The sequence below is a fragment of the Phocoena phocoena genome, chromosome 1, assembly GCF_963924675.1.
Source record: "Phocoena phocoena chromosome 1, mPhoPho1.1, whole genome shotgun sequence".
In the NCBI taxonomy this organism is placed as follows: Eukaryota; Metazoa; Chordata; class Mammalia; order Artiodactyla; family Phocoenidae; genus Phocoena; species Phocoena phocoena.
Window position 1 is genome coordinate 60,774,842 of NC_089219.1, and position 15,093 is coordinate 60,789,934.

At 34.0% G+C, this 15,093-nt stretch overlaps 1 protein-coding gene across 1 annotated transcript in view; it reads right to left on the reverse strand.

Annotated features, from left to right (window-relative positions):
* Positions 1–15,093, reverse strand: part of LRRC40 (leucine rich repeat containing 40) — a 56,219-nt gene that overhangs the window by 29,781 nt on the left and 11,345 nt on the right. The window contains exons 2-5 of the mRNA XM_065889416.1: positions 6,488–6,669; positions 4,837–4,910; positions 3,553–3,682; positions 247–370 (exon numbers count right to left, since the gene is read on the reverse strand). Coding sequence (XP_065745488.1) covers positions 247–370; positions 3,553–3,682; positions 4,837–4,910; positions 6,488–6,669 — 510 coding nt within the window. The remainder of the gene's footprint in view (positions 1–246; positions 371–3,552; positions 3,683–4,836; positions 4,911–6,487; positions 6,670–15,093) is intronic.

Consider the following 15,093-nt stretch of genomic DNA (forward strand, 5'->3'; position numbering starts at 1 on the left):
CCCTGCATTGGGAGCACAGAGTCTTACCCACTGGACCATCAGGGAAGTCCCCTGGTGGTAATTCTTTACAAAGTTGCTAGACTACAATGGCCTGGAGAAAATCTGACTAGTTGTTATTGTTTGCATTTACCACCATAAAATCTATTATTTTACTTCTCTGTAACTAACTATAAAAAATATATTTTTTTAAATGTAAGTTGCACCAACTTCAAATTTTTTTTATTTTTTAAAATAGAGAAGATTTACTTTTCATTCCACTTATTTCTGCAGGCAAACTCTTCAGTTGATTACTGGAAAGATTGAGTTGCAGCAGGCTGGACAGAGATGCAAAACTAGCAGGAACAGTTGTAAGATGATTGTTCGAAAGATCCTTTAAAAAGAGAAAGACAAAGTGAATGAATGAACAAGTAAATAAAAAAAGAAAGGATCCCTAAGGGGAGTTTCAGAATTTTAAGGGCATTGCAACATTAAAAAAACTATTTACAGATGATATGTTTTGTAACTCTCATTCACTGACAATTTCACAGATCATCATTCATTACCTCAATATACTCTGTGGGCCTACTATGTGCCTAATAATGTAGCAGAGAGGAATTAAAATGAATTCTGACTTCAAAAATATTTTACACAAAGGTTTCTGTTAATATTAAGTCATGCTGTACCATGTTATCATGTTTTCAAAAAAAAAATCTATTTTTTCATCCAATATTTGTTGAGTACCTATGATAAATCAGGCAAACTGTACGGTTAAACTGTAATATGAAATGAAAAACACCTTTGCAAGAAAGAAAAATTCTTGGAAGGAAAAAAAAGTAAGCTGAAAAAAAATGGCCATTTTAATTTGGGAGGAAAAAAATATTCCATCTTGGTTCTGCTGACCTCAGCAAGTCTGCTTTAACTAAGTACAGAAGTCTACTCTACTCTCTAGTTTTCACTCATTCAAGCTTGCCTAATTAATCTCTATACCTTGATGTTGCTTTAAGTCTTTGTTTCTGTTTTGTCTTTTATGACAGAATATTTTTTTGAAACTCCCTTTAAAAGACAATGTTATGAATCAGGTATTCCTCTTACAACATTCAAATCAGATATAAGTACTACACCAGCTATCATCAAACTGTTAGGTACGTCAAGTGGCAACAATGAATAAGAAAAAAATGACTTAAAGGAACTGTTCTCTGAAGACTATGATTTAGTCTAATGTTAAACAACTGTAACTCCAAATAAATTAAGATAGAAAAAGGAAAAATGCTAGATCAGTGTATTTTTTAAAACATACTGTTATTATAATAACAGAAAATAACATATTATCATAATCTACAACATCAATATAATAATATACAACCCAAATACTCTAAGAATCAACAGATTACTAATAAATAAATATTTAGTAATATCAAAAGTTACTGACACTAAATGCAATGTAGTATTCTGGATTGGATCCTGGAACAAAAAAACGGACATTAGTGGAAAAACTGGGAAAATATAAAATTTGTAGTTTACTTAGCAATATTGCAAAAATGTTAATTTCTTAGTTTTTACAAATATCCCATAGTTAAGTAAAATGTTCGCCCATTAGGGCTTCCCTGGTGGCGCAGTGGTTGAGAGTCTGCCTGCCGATGCAGGGGACATGGGTTTGTCCCCCGGTTTGGGAAGATCCCACATGCCGCGGAGCGGCTGGGCCCGTGGGCCATGGCTGCTGAGCCTGTGCATCCGGAGCCTGTGCTCCACAATGGGAGAGGCCACAGCAGTGAGATGCCCGCGTACCGCAAAAAAAAAAAAAAAAAAAAAAAAATTGTTCACCCATTAAGGTGGGTGAAGGGTATATGGGATCTCTCTGTACTATCTTTACAACTTTTCTGTAAATCTAAAATTATTCCAATATCAAAAGCTAAAAATAAAAAAAAGTTTCTGATAAAGAAAAGATTCACAAATTCCTAAGAAGTTTTAAAGAACCCAAAACAACAACAGAATTGCTAATAAATATTTAATTACTGCAGTTAATGACTAAATTAGATACAAAATAAGTACAGTGCATATAAATTAATCATTACTTATGCTAAGTCATTTCTTCATTATTTATTTAGTACCATTGTGTTAAGCAGTTTTTATATAACTTTAAGAAATATTATTGGCTTAAATTATTATAGATCTTATACTTTTAATGTTTTAATATATTGTTGCTCACATTTATGATTTATTTGATAATGAGTCCCTAAGAACACAGTTCTCAGCTGAAGCATCCTTTCATTATGCAGTGACTATCTGGGAACCCATAAAGAAAGTTTATTAGGTTTCCTTTTAAGCTTTCTACTAGGCTTTTGTTTTTTTCCTTTTTAAATCAATTGCTATCTTTTACCAGCAAATTTTATGAGGAAATCTGATGGCTCCTTCCTTTACCACTCATTTCACCTACCTATGCCTTTTACTTTCCAAACCTTATTTCCAATCTGATCAGATTGAAAAACAAAGAGCTACTGAAGAAATGGTTGAAGAGAGTATGTATTTTGATTTCAAACACTGGTGCAGATGGGTGAAATATCAAGAAAAAATAAGTAAAAGAAGCAATTTTTCCTTGAACAAAAAATAAACTTTAAGGTTAAAATGACTAATGAGTTTTTCAAAACATGTAATTGTGACTAGAACAAGAATGTAACATGAAATAACTATGTGGAGTAGAGATTTATATTAGAACATCTGATCGAATACAACTGAAGTCTTTCAGATAGGATACCTTACAGTAGAATCTTCTTCCGTGGTAAAGTGGAGGAACAAAAAAAAGGATACACTCTGAAGTCAGATTATTTTATGTTAAATTCCTAAATTCTTTACATATTAGTTATATGACTTTGGATAAGTTACTTTTTTTTTTTTTTTTACAAGTCTTAGTTTCTTATCTGTAATGGGGATAAAACTATCTACTTTGCTATGTGTATAGCAAAGTAATATGTAATATACTGTATGTATAGCAAATATAGTAATATGCTATAGGTATAGCAAAGTGCCTATTGTTTGTATTATTCTTAATATGACTAAAATAATACTTGCATTGCTTTATGGTTATCTCTATTTAAGATGTGAAATGGATAGAATAAAATTTTTTACCAAGAAATATGGCCATTTTGAAAACTAGTGTAGAATAAACAGGCCCTGAAGGCATTATCTGGACACTCAGAGGACAAAAGAGCCATAAGGGCTACAGAGGAGGAAATGAAAATGGAGATAAAAAAAGGGAATTGGTATACGCTAAAAACACCTTTCCTCTATTTTGCTAAACCATAAAAGCCTCTGAATAACAAAGTCATCCTCAATGGCTCCCTTCCCAAACGCTATTCCTAAATTAAAATCTAAGGTGATTTCCTTCATAAGAAAAACATAAGAAAATCAAATTTACAATTACTAATTTAGCATTCTAATTGCAATTCACTGTTTCTGATAATCTAGTCATACAATCAGCTGCCCATGTAACCATGATTGCAATCATATATCCAATTTTTCAGCCTAATAAGAAATCCCACCAGCCCCAAATTATATAAATGCAAAATCAAAACTTACTAAATCTTCTAAGTTGGAAAGTTGTTCAAATCCCCTTGGTATGCAAGTTAGTTCATTATGCTGGAGATATAGGCCCTTCAGGTTTCTTAGATTTGTAATTTCTTCAGGGAGTATTTTCAGATTGTTATGGCTATTGATTGATAAAACAAATGCTGAACAATTTGGTGACAACACAATAAATATTTATAAAGGCATTTTTGCTAATCGACTACCTGGGCTCATTAAAAAAAATGAAGTAAGGTTACTAATTTTAAGTACTTACAAACTTTACATCCTAAAAGTACACACCCATTAAAATGACAGTAATCTAAAGTAATCAAATTGAGAGTTTCAAAGAAATAAAGATTTTTAACCAAACATATAATTTGTGAACTTTTGATTGGTTCCTTTTAATCAACTTGATTTTACATATAAATGAAAACATTGGGCTATAATTTTTACACTGCATATGAGGCTTAGAATTTTGACAAAGATGTGCACATACATACACTACATGAAGTCACATTTTACATGGGGATTAGGTTTCAACGTAGTACTCAAGACAAAAATAGCTATTTCTGTTTGAGGGCCTGGCATGTCCAGATGAATGCAATATGCAACTCCAGTCTTATTTTTCACCAAATAAGGACTGTTATTTAAGGAACTGTTCTCCCTCAAACCAGTTAACTCCAGAAAACTGCAACTTTATCATGCTGTGATAGATAGATTTATATCTATTTTATAAGCCCCAACTTTTCAAACTATGTTTTGAACACTTAAACTTTTTCATTTTTTTCTCCTAAATTAAATCTTCCCTAATCCCTTTCCCCCTGTGTATATATAACATATAAGGCAGTTATTTTTCTTGAAAGTCTGAGTGTGTACTGAAGGGCGAACAGAGTTAGCTAGGGCCTTAGCCACCTGGCTTCCCATGTACCTATCAGTGAGAACCAGACGCATACCCATGGAATCCCAGGAGTCCTCAGAAAAGTTTAAAAACTACTAATATCGAAAACATGAAATTTTCCTCATTATAACTACTAAAAATTATTTCATAAAAATAAAAAGTATTTAAAAAAAATCAACTGGCCTTAAATTTGTAAAACCAGAAAACATGCAGGCAATTCTAAAACAAAAAATAAAATAATCTGAGAAATAAAACTTAAAATTATTATTCTGCTTAATCACTTTCTGAGATAATACAAAACATTTTTTACATGCTAGAAAAAGTGTTTGAAAAAAATTTTAAAGAATGTTAGATTTACACCCTTATACTAGCAATACTGAAATAAGTTTAAATTTTACCTGACATTAAGTTTCTGAAGATTTTCTAATTCTCTTATAGCAGAAGGAAGGGATGTCAGCTGATTATCATGTATCTAAAAGTTATTAAAAGACACAGTCAATATCTTAGTCTTATAATTAACCATGAGCTTTGCTATTGTACAATATTCTCTGATGATAGTCTCGTTATTCTAGCTCAAAAGCATAGCTGGGCTATTGGTAATTTGTTTTGAGTATAGAAAAGAAAAAGGAGTTTGGAGTTTGAAATTGACCAAACTGCTGCTAATAAATCATGAAGTGATAAGAGATCAATTTTAAAATACTACAGTTAAAAAAAAAAACAAAACTTCCCCTCACTGAGTGGAACTTCAATCTCAAATGAGAGATGACAAGGTCAGAAACTAACAGCCCTCTGATGGTATGATTTATGTCAACATTTACAAAAAATAAATGAGGAGGAAGACTTCTCTCATGTTCTTACAGAATAATATTGCTTTCAAGGTACAAGGAACCTTTAAGAGAACACTTATGCCAATTCATTCATTTAACAAATGAAGAAAATAAAAACTTCTCTAGAAATCTGACTACATCCAACTTTTTCAGACATGAAATGGAAGATTTTTGATGATCCTAAGTAAAGTATATCAGAAGTCTGTAGATTATGAAATAAACTACTCATGACATGGCAACTAGGGATTAAAAACATAGTCCCTGGGCTTCCCTGGTGGCGCAGTGGTTGCGAGTCCGCCTAACGATGCTAGGGGACGCGGGTTCGTGCCCCGGTCCAGGAGGATCCCGCGTGCCGCGGAGCGGCTGGGCCTGTGGGCCGTGGCCGCTGAGCCTGCGCGTCTGGAGCCTGTGCTCCGCAACGGGAGAGGCCACAGCAGTGAGAGGCCTGCGTACCACACACACACACAAAGAAACACAGTCCGTGAATAAACACACAAAAATTTAAGCCCAATAATTCAAGTCAGTATTGGAGGTAAGTTACCAAAAAAAACCCCCAAAATAACAAAAAAAAACCCAAAAACAAAACAATATTAAATACTTGCTTTAACACCTACAATAATAATGATGATAAAAATAATAGCAATAGGGCTTCCCTGGTGGCGCAGTGGTTGGGAGCCCACCTGCCGATGTAGGGGACACGGGTTAGTGCCCCGGTCCGGGAAGATCCCACATGCCACGGAGCAGCTGGGCCCGTGAGCCATGGCCGCTGAGCCTGCGCGTCCGGAGCCTCCGCAACGGGAGAGGCCACAACAGTGAGAGGCCCGCGAACCGCAGGAAAAAAAAAAAAAAATAGCAATAAAAAAAAAGACGAGCAGCAGCAACCACTTGTTAAATACCAATTCTGTCTGTATGCATTAACTCATTTAATTCAAAGAACAATTTTTAAAAACAGGTAGTAGTACCAGTCTCGGTTTATAAACGTGGAAACTGAAGCACAAAGAGGTAACCTTCCCGAGATCACACAGCTATCAAGTGGCAGAGTCAAAATCTGAAGCCTGATGTTCTGACTCTGCACTCAACCATTATGCTATGCCGAACACAGTAATTTGTTATTCTTCCTTGCACTCTACCGACTGAACATGGGTCTTCTATTTCTCAAAGCCTAAATTTAGCTTTAGAGTCTCTTCAGACGAAGATCCATATTTATAATCAGTCAACTTACATCAAGAACAGTCAGTGCAGGAAGGAGTCGGAGGTCATCAGTAAGTGACTGAAGTTTATTGTTTGATATGATTAGTTTGGTCAAATCTGTCTGTTCCCACCATCGCTCAGCAGCACTGAATGAAAGATTCTGATTAGCTTCTTCAGGGATATCCACATTTATTCTCCAAACACACTGAGGCACTATTTCCACCACCACCACACCAAAAAAAAAAAAAAAAAAAAAGAAGGGAAAGAGGTGAGATACTAAGTACACGTTTATAACAGCTATTCTGCTTATCTACTGAAAAGAAGTTTCTGAAACACTAAAAAAACACTTTCAAATAAATCAAACAAATAGCAATGAATTCCAACTACATTACAATGGAAGTTGATTTTATTCCAAAACAGAATATTGGATATGTATTTTTCATATTAGATCTCACTCTTATCTTCATTCAACTATATTTACTATATACATTCCCTGCACAGCACATAGTGGTTAGATACACAAGACAAATAAAGAATGGACTCTACCATTATGCTACCATAACAGAGAACGTATGGAAATCAACATTTAAACTAACTCATTTATATCTCATAGCAACTCCGTGAGGTAGGTGTTATTTTCACTTTACAGATGAGAAAAATGGGGCACAGAGAATGTATCATTTACTCAGGGCTATATAGCTAAATGGGATTTAAACCCTGGAAAAACTAAGTTGTCTTGCTTCTCAGGGAATATTTGTAAGGTATATCTGACTATGGTAGCTGCTCTCTGTCTGACGTACAATTTTATTTCTTATCCCATCACACAACATTGTATTACTTCTGTTGCAGCATATACAGCAATTCCTTTGACACTGCAAATAAGACTGTTCAAGTTAAACAGAAAGAGTCCAGGTTTATCACTATAACACTTGAAGCCCTAGAAAATATTAACTTGCTCTAGTGCTATAGCAGAACTATTTTAAATAGTCCTTCACTCCTTGATACCAGTAGGACGATATATGGGTATGATCTAGAACTTTAGCTAATATTAATCAAGGCAACCATTGGTTATGCCTTACAGTTACTGACTATCATTTTAAAATGACATTAAATGGAAAGGTGTGGTCAAAGTTTCAAGTTCAGGACACAATCAGATCAAGCAATCCAATACAATGGTTTCACAGAAGCAAAGCAAAGTTCCTGAAATCCATTCACTCAAAAAAAAATGAGGTACCTATATTTGTATTAGAATAAATTATAAGATCCCTTTCCTACCCTTCTCTCTGCCTAAGCAATCTGCATTTCTCTACTCTTCTATCAATGAATCCCCAGCAAATGGGAATAAAACAGAATGAAAATCTACCCATGTTTATGGACAGAGGTTTATTTTTAAAGCAAAGCAAAGAAACAAAAGCCACTCTTTCCAACTCTTTGAGCACAAAAGCAGCATAAAATGTATCTTCACTGTTGTTATTATTATTTTGGTGGGTAGATATGGATGACTGAGTGGGAATGAGAAACACACTTCAGCCCAACACTAGCATGTGAACTTACTGACACCAAATGAATCAATAGAAATGGGTACATTTATGTATTTGACTAAAAATCAATGTTACCCTTAAGTAAAAATAAGTTACAAATGTGCCATATCAGTTTGGGTCACCAACAAAAAGCTCCAGTATAAGAACGACAAAAAAAAAAAAAAAAAAAAAACAAGGCAAGACAAAACAATACAAAACATTAAAAAAAAAATGTATGGAAGAAGCTATGTGATATGCACAAGTCTACTCCTAAAGAAAATATGTAGAGCATTGTGCATATATTTTTCTCTTAACACCTACACGTACAAAGGTACATTAAGACCATTATACTTAAAAGGCAATGTAATGGAAAATATCTTTTTTTGTAAGGAGGAAGGTGGAGAACACAATAAATTTGTATACAACACAACAAAAATATCTGTTACCTATGAACTACACTAAATGAATGTTACAATTTTATCATTATTACTTCAGATATTTTGGTTAACCAAATTTGTCTTTGTAGGAACTATCACGGGATGGATAATTGTTGATACTATACTGCTGTTATTAAATATGTATCAATTTGTTTTTCCATAAACATTGACTTACTGCTCATTCTTTTCCCCATTGTTTGTGAAATATCTCAATTTCTTCAAGAGTTTATAGCACCAAGATTCATGTCACTTTTCTTCCCTCCCCACAAATATGAAGAACCACCGAAAGGTATATTGTCCTAATTATTGAGGAATTCAGTGGAGCCATCCTAAAAGTAGCTTACCAATTCGCAAAACAGAAACTACCAGGTAAAAAATAAATGTCAATAGGCATATAAATGTGAAAAAAATTTACTATGGAGTTAGATTCATTTGCTTTATGTAATTTTTAAAGTTATATAATATGTCAAATATATACATAAATTAAAAAATAGTATAATGAAATAATGCTCCACGTACCCACTGCCCACATTTAACAGTTATCAACTCATGGCCAATCTTGCTCATATATAATCCCATCTCACAATGATCTAAACTACAATCTTAGGAAGATAGAAAAGAACAAAGTAAACCCAAAGTAAACAAAAAAAGAGTAGAAACCAATGACATCGAAAACAAATATGGTAATCGATAAAAAGCAATAAAACCAATACCCAGTTCTTTGAAAGTGGGAATATCACTACCAATCTTACAGATGTTAAGAGGATAAGGGAAGGGGCTTCCCTGGTGGCACAGTGGTGAAGAATCCGCCTGCTAGTACAGGGTACATGGGTTTGAGCCCTGGTCTGAGAAGATCCCACATGTCATGGAGCAACTAAGCCTGTGAACAACTACTGAGCCTGCGCTCTAGAGCCTGTGAGCTACAACACTGAGCCCGTGAGCCACAACTAATGAGCCTGTGTTCCACAACTACTGAAGCCCATGCCTAGAATCCATGCTCCGCAACAAGAGAAGCCACCACAGTGAGAAGCCCGCGCACAATGAAGAGTATCCCCCCCACCCCGCTCACTGCAACTAGAGAAAGCCCGCGTGAAGCAACGAAGACCCTAAAAATAAATAAATAAATTTATTTTTAAAAAAAAGGATAAGGGAATATGATGAACAACTTTATATCCATACATTCAACAACTTAGAGGATATGGACAAATTCCCTCAAAGGGGGAAAAAATGCACAACAGCAATAGGAAATCTGAGTAGCCTTTTGAAAGGGTTCCTGGACCCAATTCCAGTGTGCATATTGTTCCCCACACAATCAATTCTCAGACACCCTCCTGGTGTCTCAACTCTGACACTACTAGCAGACATAGAATCAGATTCCACAAGTAAAGGGCTCAGTCCCACAAAACTGCCTTCCACTTCAGAGGCCAGTCACAAGCCCAGCTTATTACCAGTACTTCTCATCAATTGGCTATAAATCAGAGGTTCCCACGACTCCCTCCTTGGGTTCAGTTAATTTGCTAGAATGGCCCACAGAACTCAGGAAAACCCATTTACTCACTAGTGACAGATTTATTACGAACAATATTAAAGGATACAAACCAACAACCAGATGAAGAGATACATAAGGCAAGGTCTGAAAAAGGGAGCTTCCATCCTTGTAGAGCTCATGGTCCGGCACAATGGCACATGGAAGCATACTGGTTCCCTAATGTGGAAGCTCTCAGAACCCTCTCCTTTTTTTGGTTTTTACAGAGGCTTCATTACATAGGCATGATTGATTAACTCATTTGCCATTGGTGATTGATTCAACCTCTATCCCCTCTCTCCTCCCCAGAATCAGGGTTTCTGATTCTGATTCTATCTGTGGTTAGTTCTCCTGGCAACCAGCCTCCATCCTTAGGTGTTTTGCAAAAGTCACTTTCACTAACATAAACTCACTTGTGGTACTAAAGTCTCATTAACAAGACACCATTTAAATTTTATGGCTCTGAAGCAGTTTTTTGGGGGTTTTGTTTTTGTTTTTCGGGAACTGAGGACAAGAAACCAAATATTATAACAAAGGATGCTCCCATTGCTCTTATTATTCAGGAAATTCCAAGGGTTTTGGGAGCTGTGGGCCAGGAACTATGGATGAAGACCAAATATCTCTGAGAAATATATTTTGGTCATCTGAATGACCAAATATACATATTTCTTATAAATCACAATAATGCACATTGTATCTATCAAAGAAATTAAACTTGCTATTTAAAACATTCCCACAAAGAAAACTCCAGGCCCAGATGGCTTCACTGGTGAATTCTACAGACATTTACAGTAGAAATGATACTGATTCTACAGACTGTTTCAGAAAATAGAGGAAAGAAAAATTCCCAGCCCATTTTACAAAGCCAGCACTACTCTGATACCAAAATCAAAGACATTGAAAGGGGGGGGAAAAAGCCAAAAACCAAAAACCAAATCTAAACACCATGACCAAGTGATTTATATAAGGAATGCAAGGCTGCTTTAACATTTGAAAATGAATCAATGCAGTTGATCATATTAACAGAAAAAGAGTAACACAATATGACTGTCAAGGAATGAAAAAAAAAAAAGCATCTGACAAAATTCAACGATCATTCAAGATAAAAACTCTCAAAAAACTAGGTATGAAAGGGAACTCCTTCAACCTGATAAAGGGTATCTTTGAAAAATCTACAGCTAACAATATACTTAATGGTGAAAACTCAGTGCTTACTCTTTAAAACTGGGTACAAAGTGAGGATGCCCATTCTTACTGTGTCAATATTTTACTAGCAGTTCTGACTAATGCAACAAGGCAAGAAAAATAAATAAAAGCCATTCAGATTGAAAAGGAAGAAGTAAAACTGTCTCTATTAGCAGACATGAACATCTATATAGAAAATCCTAATAAAGCTACAAAAAAAATTATATGTAATGAGTTTAGAAAGGTCACAGACTTCAAGCTTAATATACAAAAATCAATTGTGTTTCTACATATTAGCAATCGTTAACTGAAAACATTCTTAAATGCTTAAAGATTTACAAGACATAACATCTAAAACCATGAAATACTCAGTGTTAAATTTAACAAATATATGCAAAACCTATGGTATGAAAATACAAAATACATGAAAGACCTGTGGTTTTTGCCGTGAAAACTTAAAGAAGGTCTAGATAAGTAGAGAAATATACCACGTTACAGCTTGAAGACTCAATATTTTTAAGATGTCACTTCTCAAAGTGACTTATAGATTCAGTACAATCCTAATCAAAATCCCAGAAGGCCTTTCTGTAGAAACTAACAAGCTAATTTTAAAATGTATACTGAAATGCAGAAGAACTAAAATAGATTAAACAATTTTGAAACAGAAGAAAGCAATAGGACTTAACCGTACTTGATTTTAATTTTTACCATAAAGCTTATCAAGACAGTGTGGTATTAGTATAAGGACAGACATATAGACCAACAGGAAAAAAAAAAAATGAGTTCAGAAAAAATTCCAGGCAATAAAATAATGTCAATTAATATTCAACAAAGTTGCCAAAATAATTTAATAAGAAAGGAATAGTCTTTTAAACAAATGTTCATATAGATAAAAAATGAACCTCAACCTTCACCTTGTGACACACTCTAAAATTAATGCCAAGTAGAGCACAGACTTAAATGTAAAATATAAAACTATAAAAATTCTATAAGAAAGCAGAGGAGAAAATCTTCACAGCCTTGGGATGGATAAAATTTCTCATATAGAAAAAGTACAATCATAAAAGAAAAAAATTGATAAATTGGACTTCATCAAAATTAAAAACTCTTATGTTTTTCTAAAGAAATTGTTCAGAAAATTAGGCAAGCCACAGACTGGGAGAATATATTAGATAGATACCAATACAGATATACAATATATCTGAGGACTTGCATCCCCAGAATATAATAAGTCTTATAACTCAGTAATACAAACAGCCCAATTAATAATAGACAAAAAATCTGAACACTTGGCAAAAGATATACAAAAAACTAATGAGCAGTTGAAAAGATACTCAACATAATTAATCATCAAGGAAATGTAAATAAAACCATAAGGAGATACTGTAACACGACCACAAGAATGGCTAATGTTAAAAATAATGACAATACAAAGTGTTGGTAATGATGTGGGGCAACTGAATCTCTCATGTTACCAGGGACAAACAGTTTGGTGAATTCTTATAAAGTTAAATATGCACTTATTATTATACGTCCAGTGATTCCACTCTCAGGTATTTAACTCAACAGAAATGATAACATATGTCTACACAAAGACTGTACTTGAAAACTCATAAGCAGTTTTATTCATAATAGCCAAAAGCTAAACACAACTCAACAGGTAAATGGATAAACAAACTGAAATACATACATACAATGGACTATTACTGTTCAACAATAAAAAGGAACTACTTCTGTAAACAATATGGATGACCCTCAAAAGACATTATACTAAGCAAAAGAAGCCTAACACGGAAAAAATTGCAAATGTATAACTCTATTTGAATTAAATTCTAGAAGAGGCTAATCTATATTGACAAAAAGCAGACCACTGGTTCCATGGAGCTAGCAGTGGGGGTAGACTCACAGCAAAGGGAACTGCTCAAGTACTGGAAATGTGCTTTATCTTGATTTTGGTAGAGGTTACACAACTGTATATATTTGTCAAAACTCATTAAACTATACACTTAAAATGAATGTACATACTGTTTGCAAGTTATACTCCAATAAAGATAACTAAAGATAAAGAGTGAAAAATTTTAAAATATAGGTGTAATATATCAAGACAATCTTATGAATACATATGTACTCATATGTATATATGTGAATGAATAAAAAAATAAAGTGTATATGTGTATGTATATATATATGTATACATACATACATATATATGTTTCTCACGGGGTAGATAATACCCTTAAGCAGCACTACCCAACAGAACTTTCTGCAATGATGGAAATATCCTGTATCTGCCCTATTTCATGTGGTAGCCACTAGCTGCCTATGGCCAATGAGCACTTATAATGTGGCTAAAGTGACTGAAGAATTTGATTTTTAATTTTAATTTTGGTTAATTAAAATTTAAATAACCATATGTGACTAGAGACTTCCACAAGGGATGGCATGACCCTTAACAAACACTGAAAAAAGATTTCTTTACATGTTTTTTTGGGCAATTCATTCTTTCTTCCATTGACAACAGCTAATTACAGAAATAGGGAGTCACAAATGGGTTGACGGCAGAGAACTGTCTAATTTGAGGAAGATACAAGTGGGTAGGTGAAGAAACAGAGAAGAAATAAAAAACACGTCTAAAATGGTGTTTACATGGATGAATAAAAGAATGTGTAGCCAGTAAACTATAGGAGCAATAAATCATGAGATTAAAAAAATTTTTCGACTCCTTTGGACAGTTTCATAAATATAATGATCATGCACAGTATACAATAATAACTGTTTACTTAAGGCAGAAAATCATACCCATTAAAGTCTAGATCTAGTCTAGGTTGATTACCATCTTCTAAAAGATTGTAAATATATTCAACTATGATACACAGTATAGCATCATGGACATACCAATGACCAAAGAGTCAGGGACCTAAGGCTCTGGTTTAAACTGTATAATTAATCAAACTGGCCAGTAACCTAGTATCTCTGGTCCCCAGTTTCCTCATTGATTAAATGAGAGGGCCATACTGTCACTTAAATGCTAGAATCCAGTAACAGCAGTACAAAAAGGCTTTTGCTAGATGCAGGGTAATATTCTGATAATAGTTTATCTTACAAATGCCATTTACTAAACTGTCTAACCAATAATGAACACTTTAAAAGAATAAACCAATAGATCAAGTCACTCTGTAAAGGATCCGGGAAAGCTCATTGATAAACATTCCAATTTTCTCCACAGTAGTTTATGTATGGCCACCAATGGCCTCATTACATTAAACAAAGAATTCCAAATTGATAAATCATAATATTATAGTGTCACTTTGAGACTATCTTTAAAGTTTCACACACACACACCCCAATGTAAAATTAAAAAGTTATATGGAAGGCATTAACTCAGTTGCAGCTTTAGGTTGATTCAAAGGAATATATCTTTGTGGTTTAGAACACCTGAACCATTGTTATTTTAGAATGCATGAAGAGAACACTTCTTTCCTGAAGTCCAGGATACTGTAAGGAAAAAGTGAAATAATGTTAAACATATAAAAAGGAAACATGTTTACTAATCACTTTAAGAGAAAAACATGCTTGAATTTATTACATTAACCTGAGGGTACATTCAGTTTTATAGTGAAGACAAGCCTCACTGAAACTATAATTCCATTCTTCCCAGCCTGTATTTTTTCTCTTCTACTCAAGAAAACATATTAAAATGCAAGTGAGTGAACATGATATTAATATAAGGGTAAGTTTAAATTTGCACTAATTTATTAAATAAACTTTGGCATTGGCGATAACTTGGGATACACATCCCAACAGGTTAAAATACTAACATTTAGAAATATATCAACAGATCAAGAAATAGGAATGGGGTTTTCAATTAACTATCAAGGTCCTTGTTTTATAATCTAAACAAGTAGACTTCCCTGGATTTCAGTACACTAAAAATTAAATGTTCACCTCAGATTTTGCCATTACATATGGA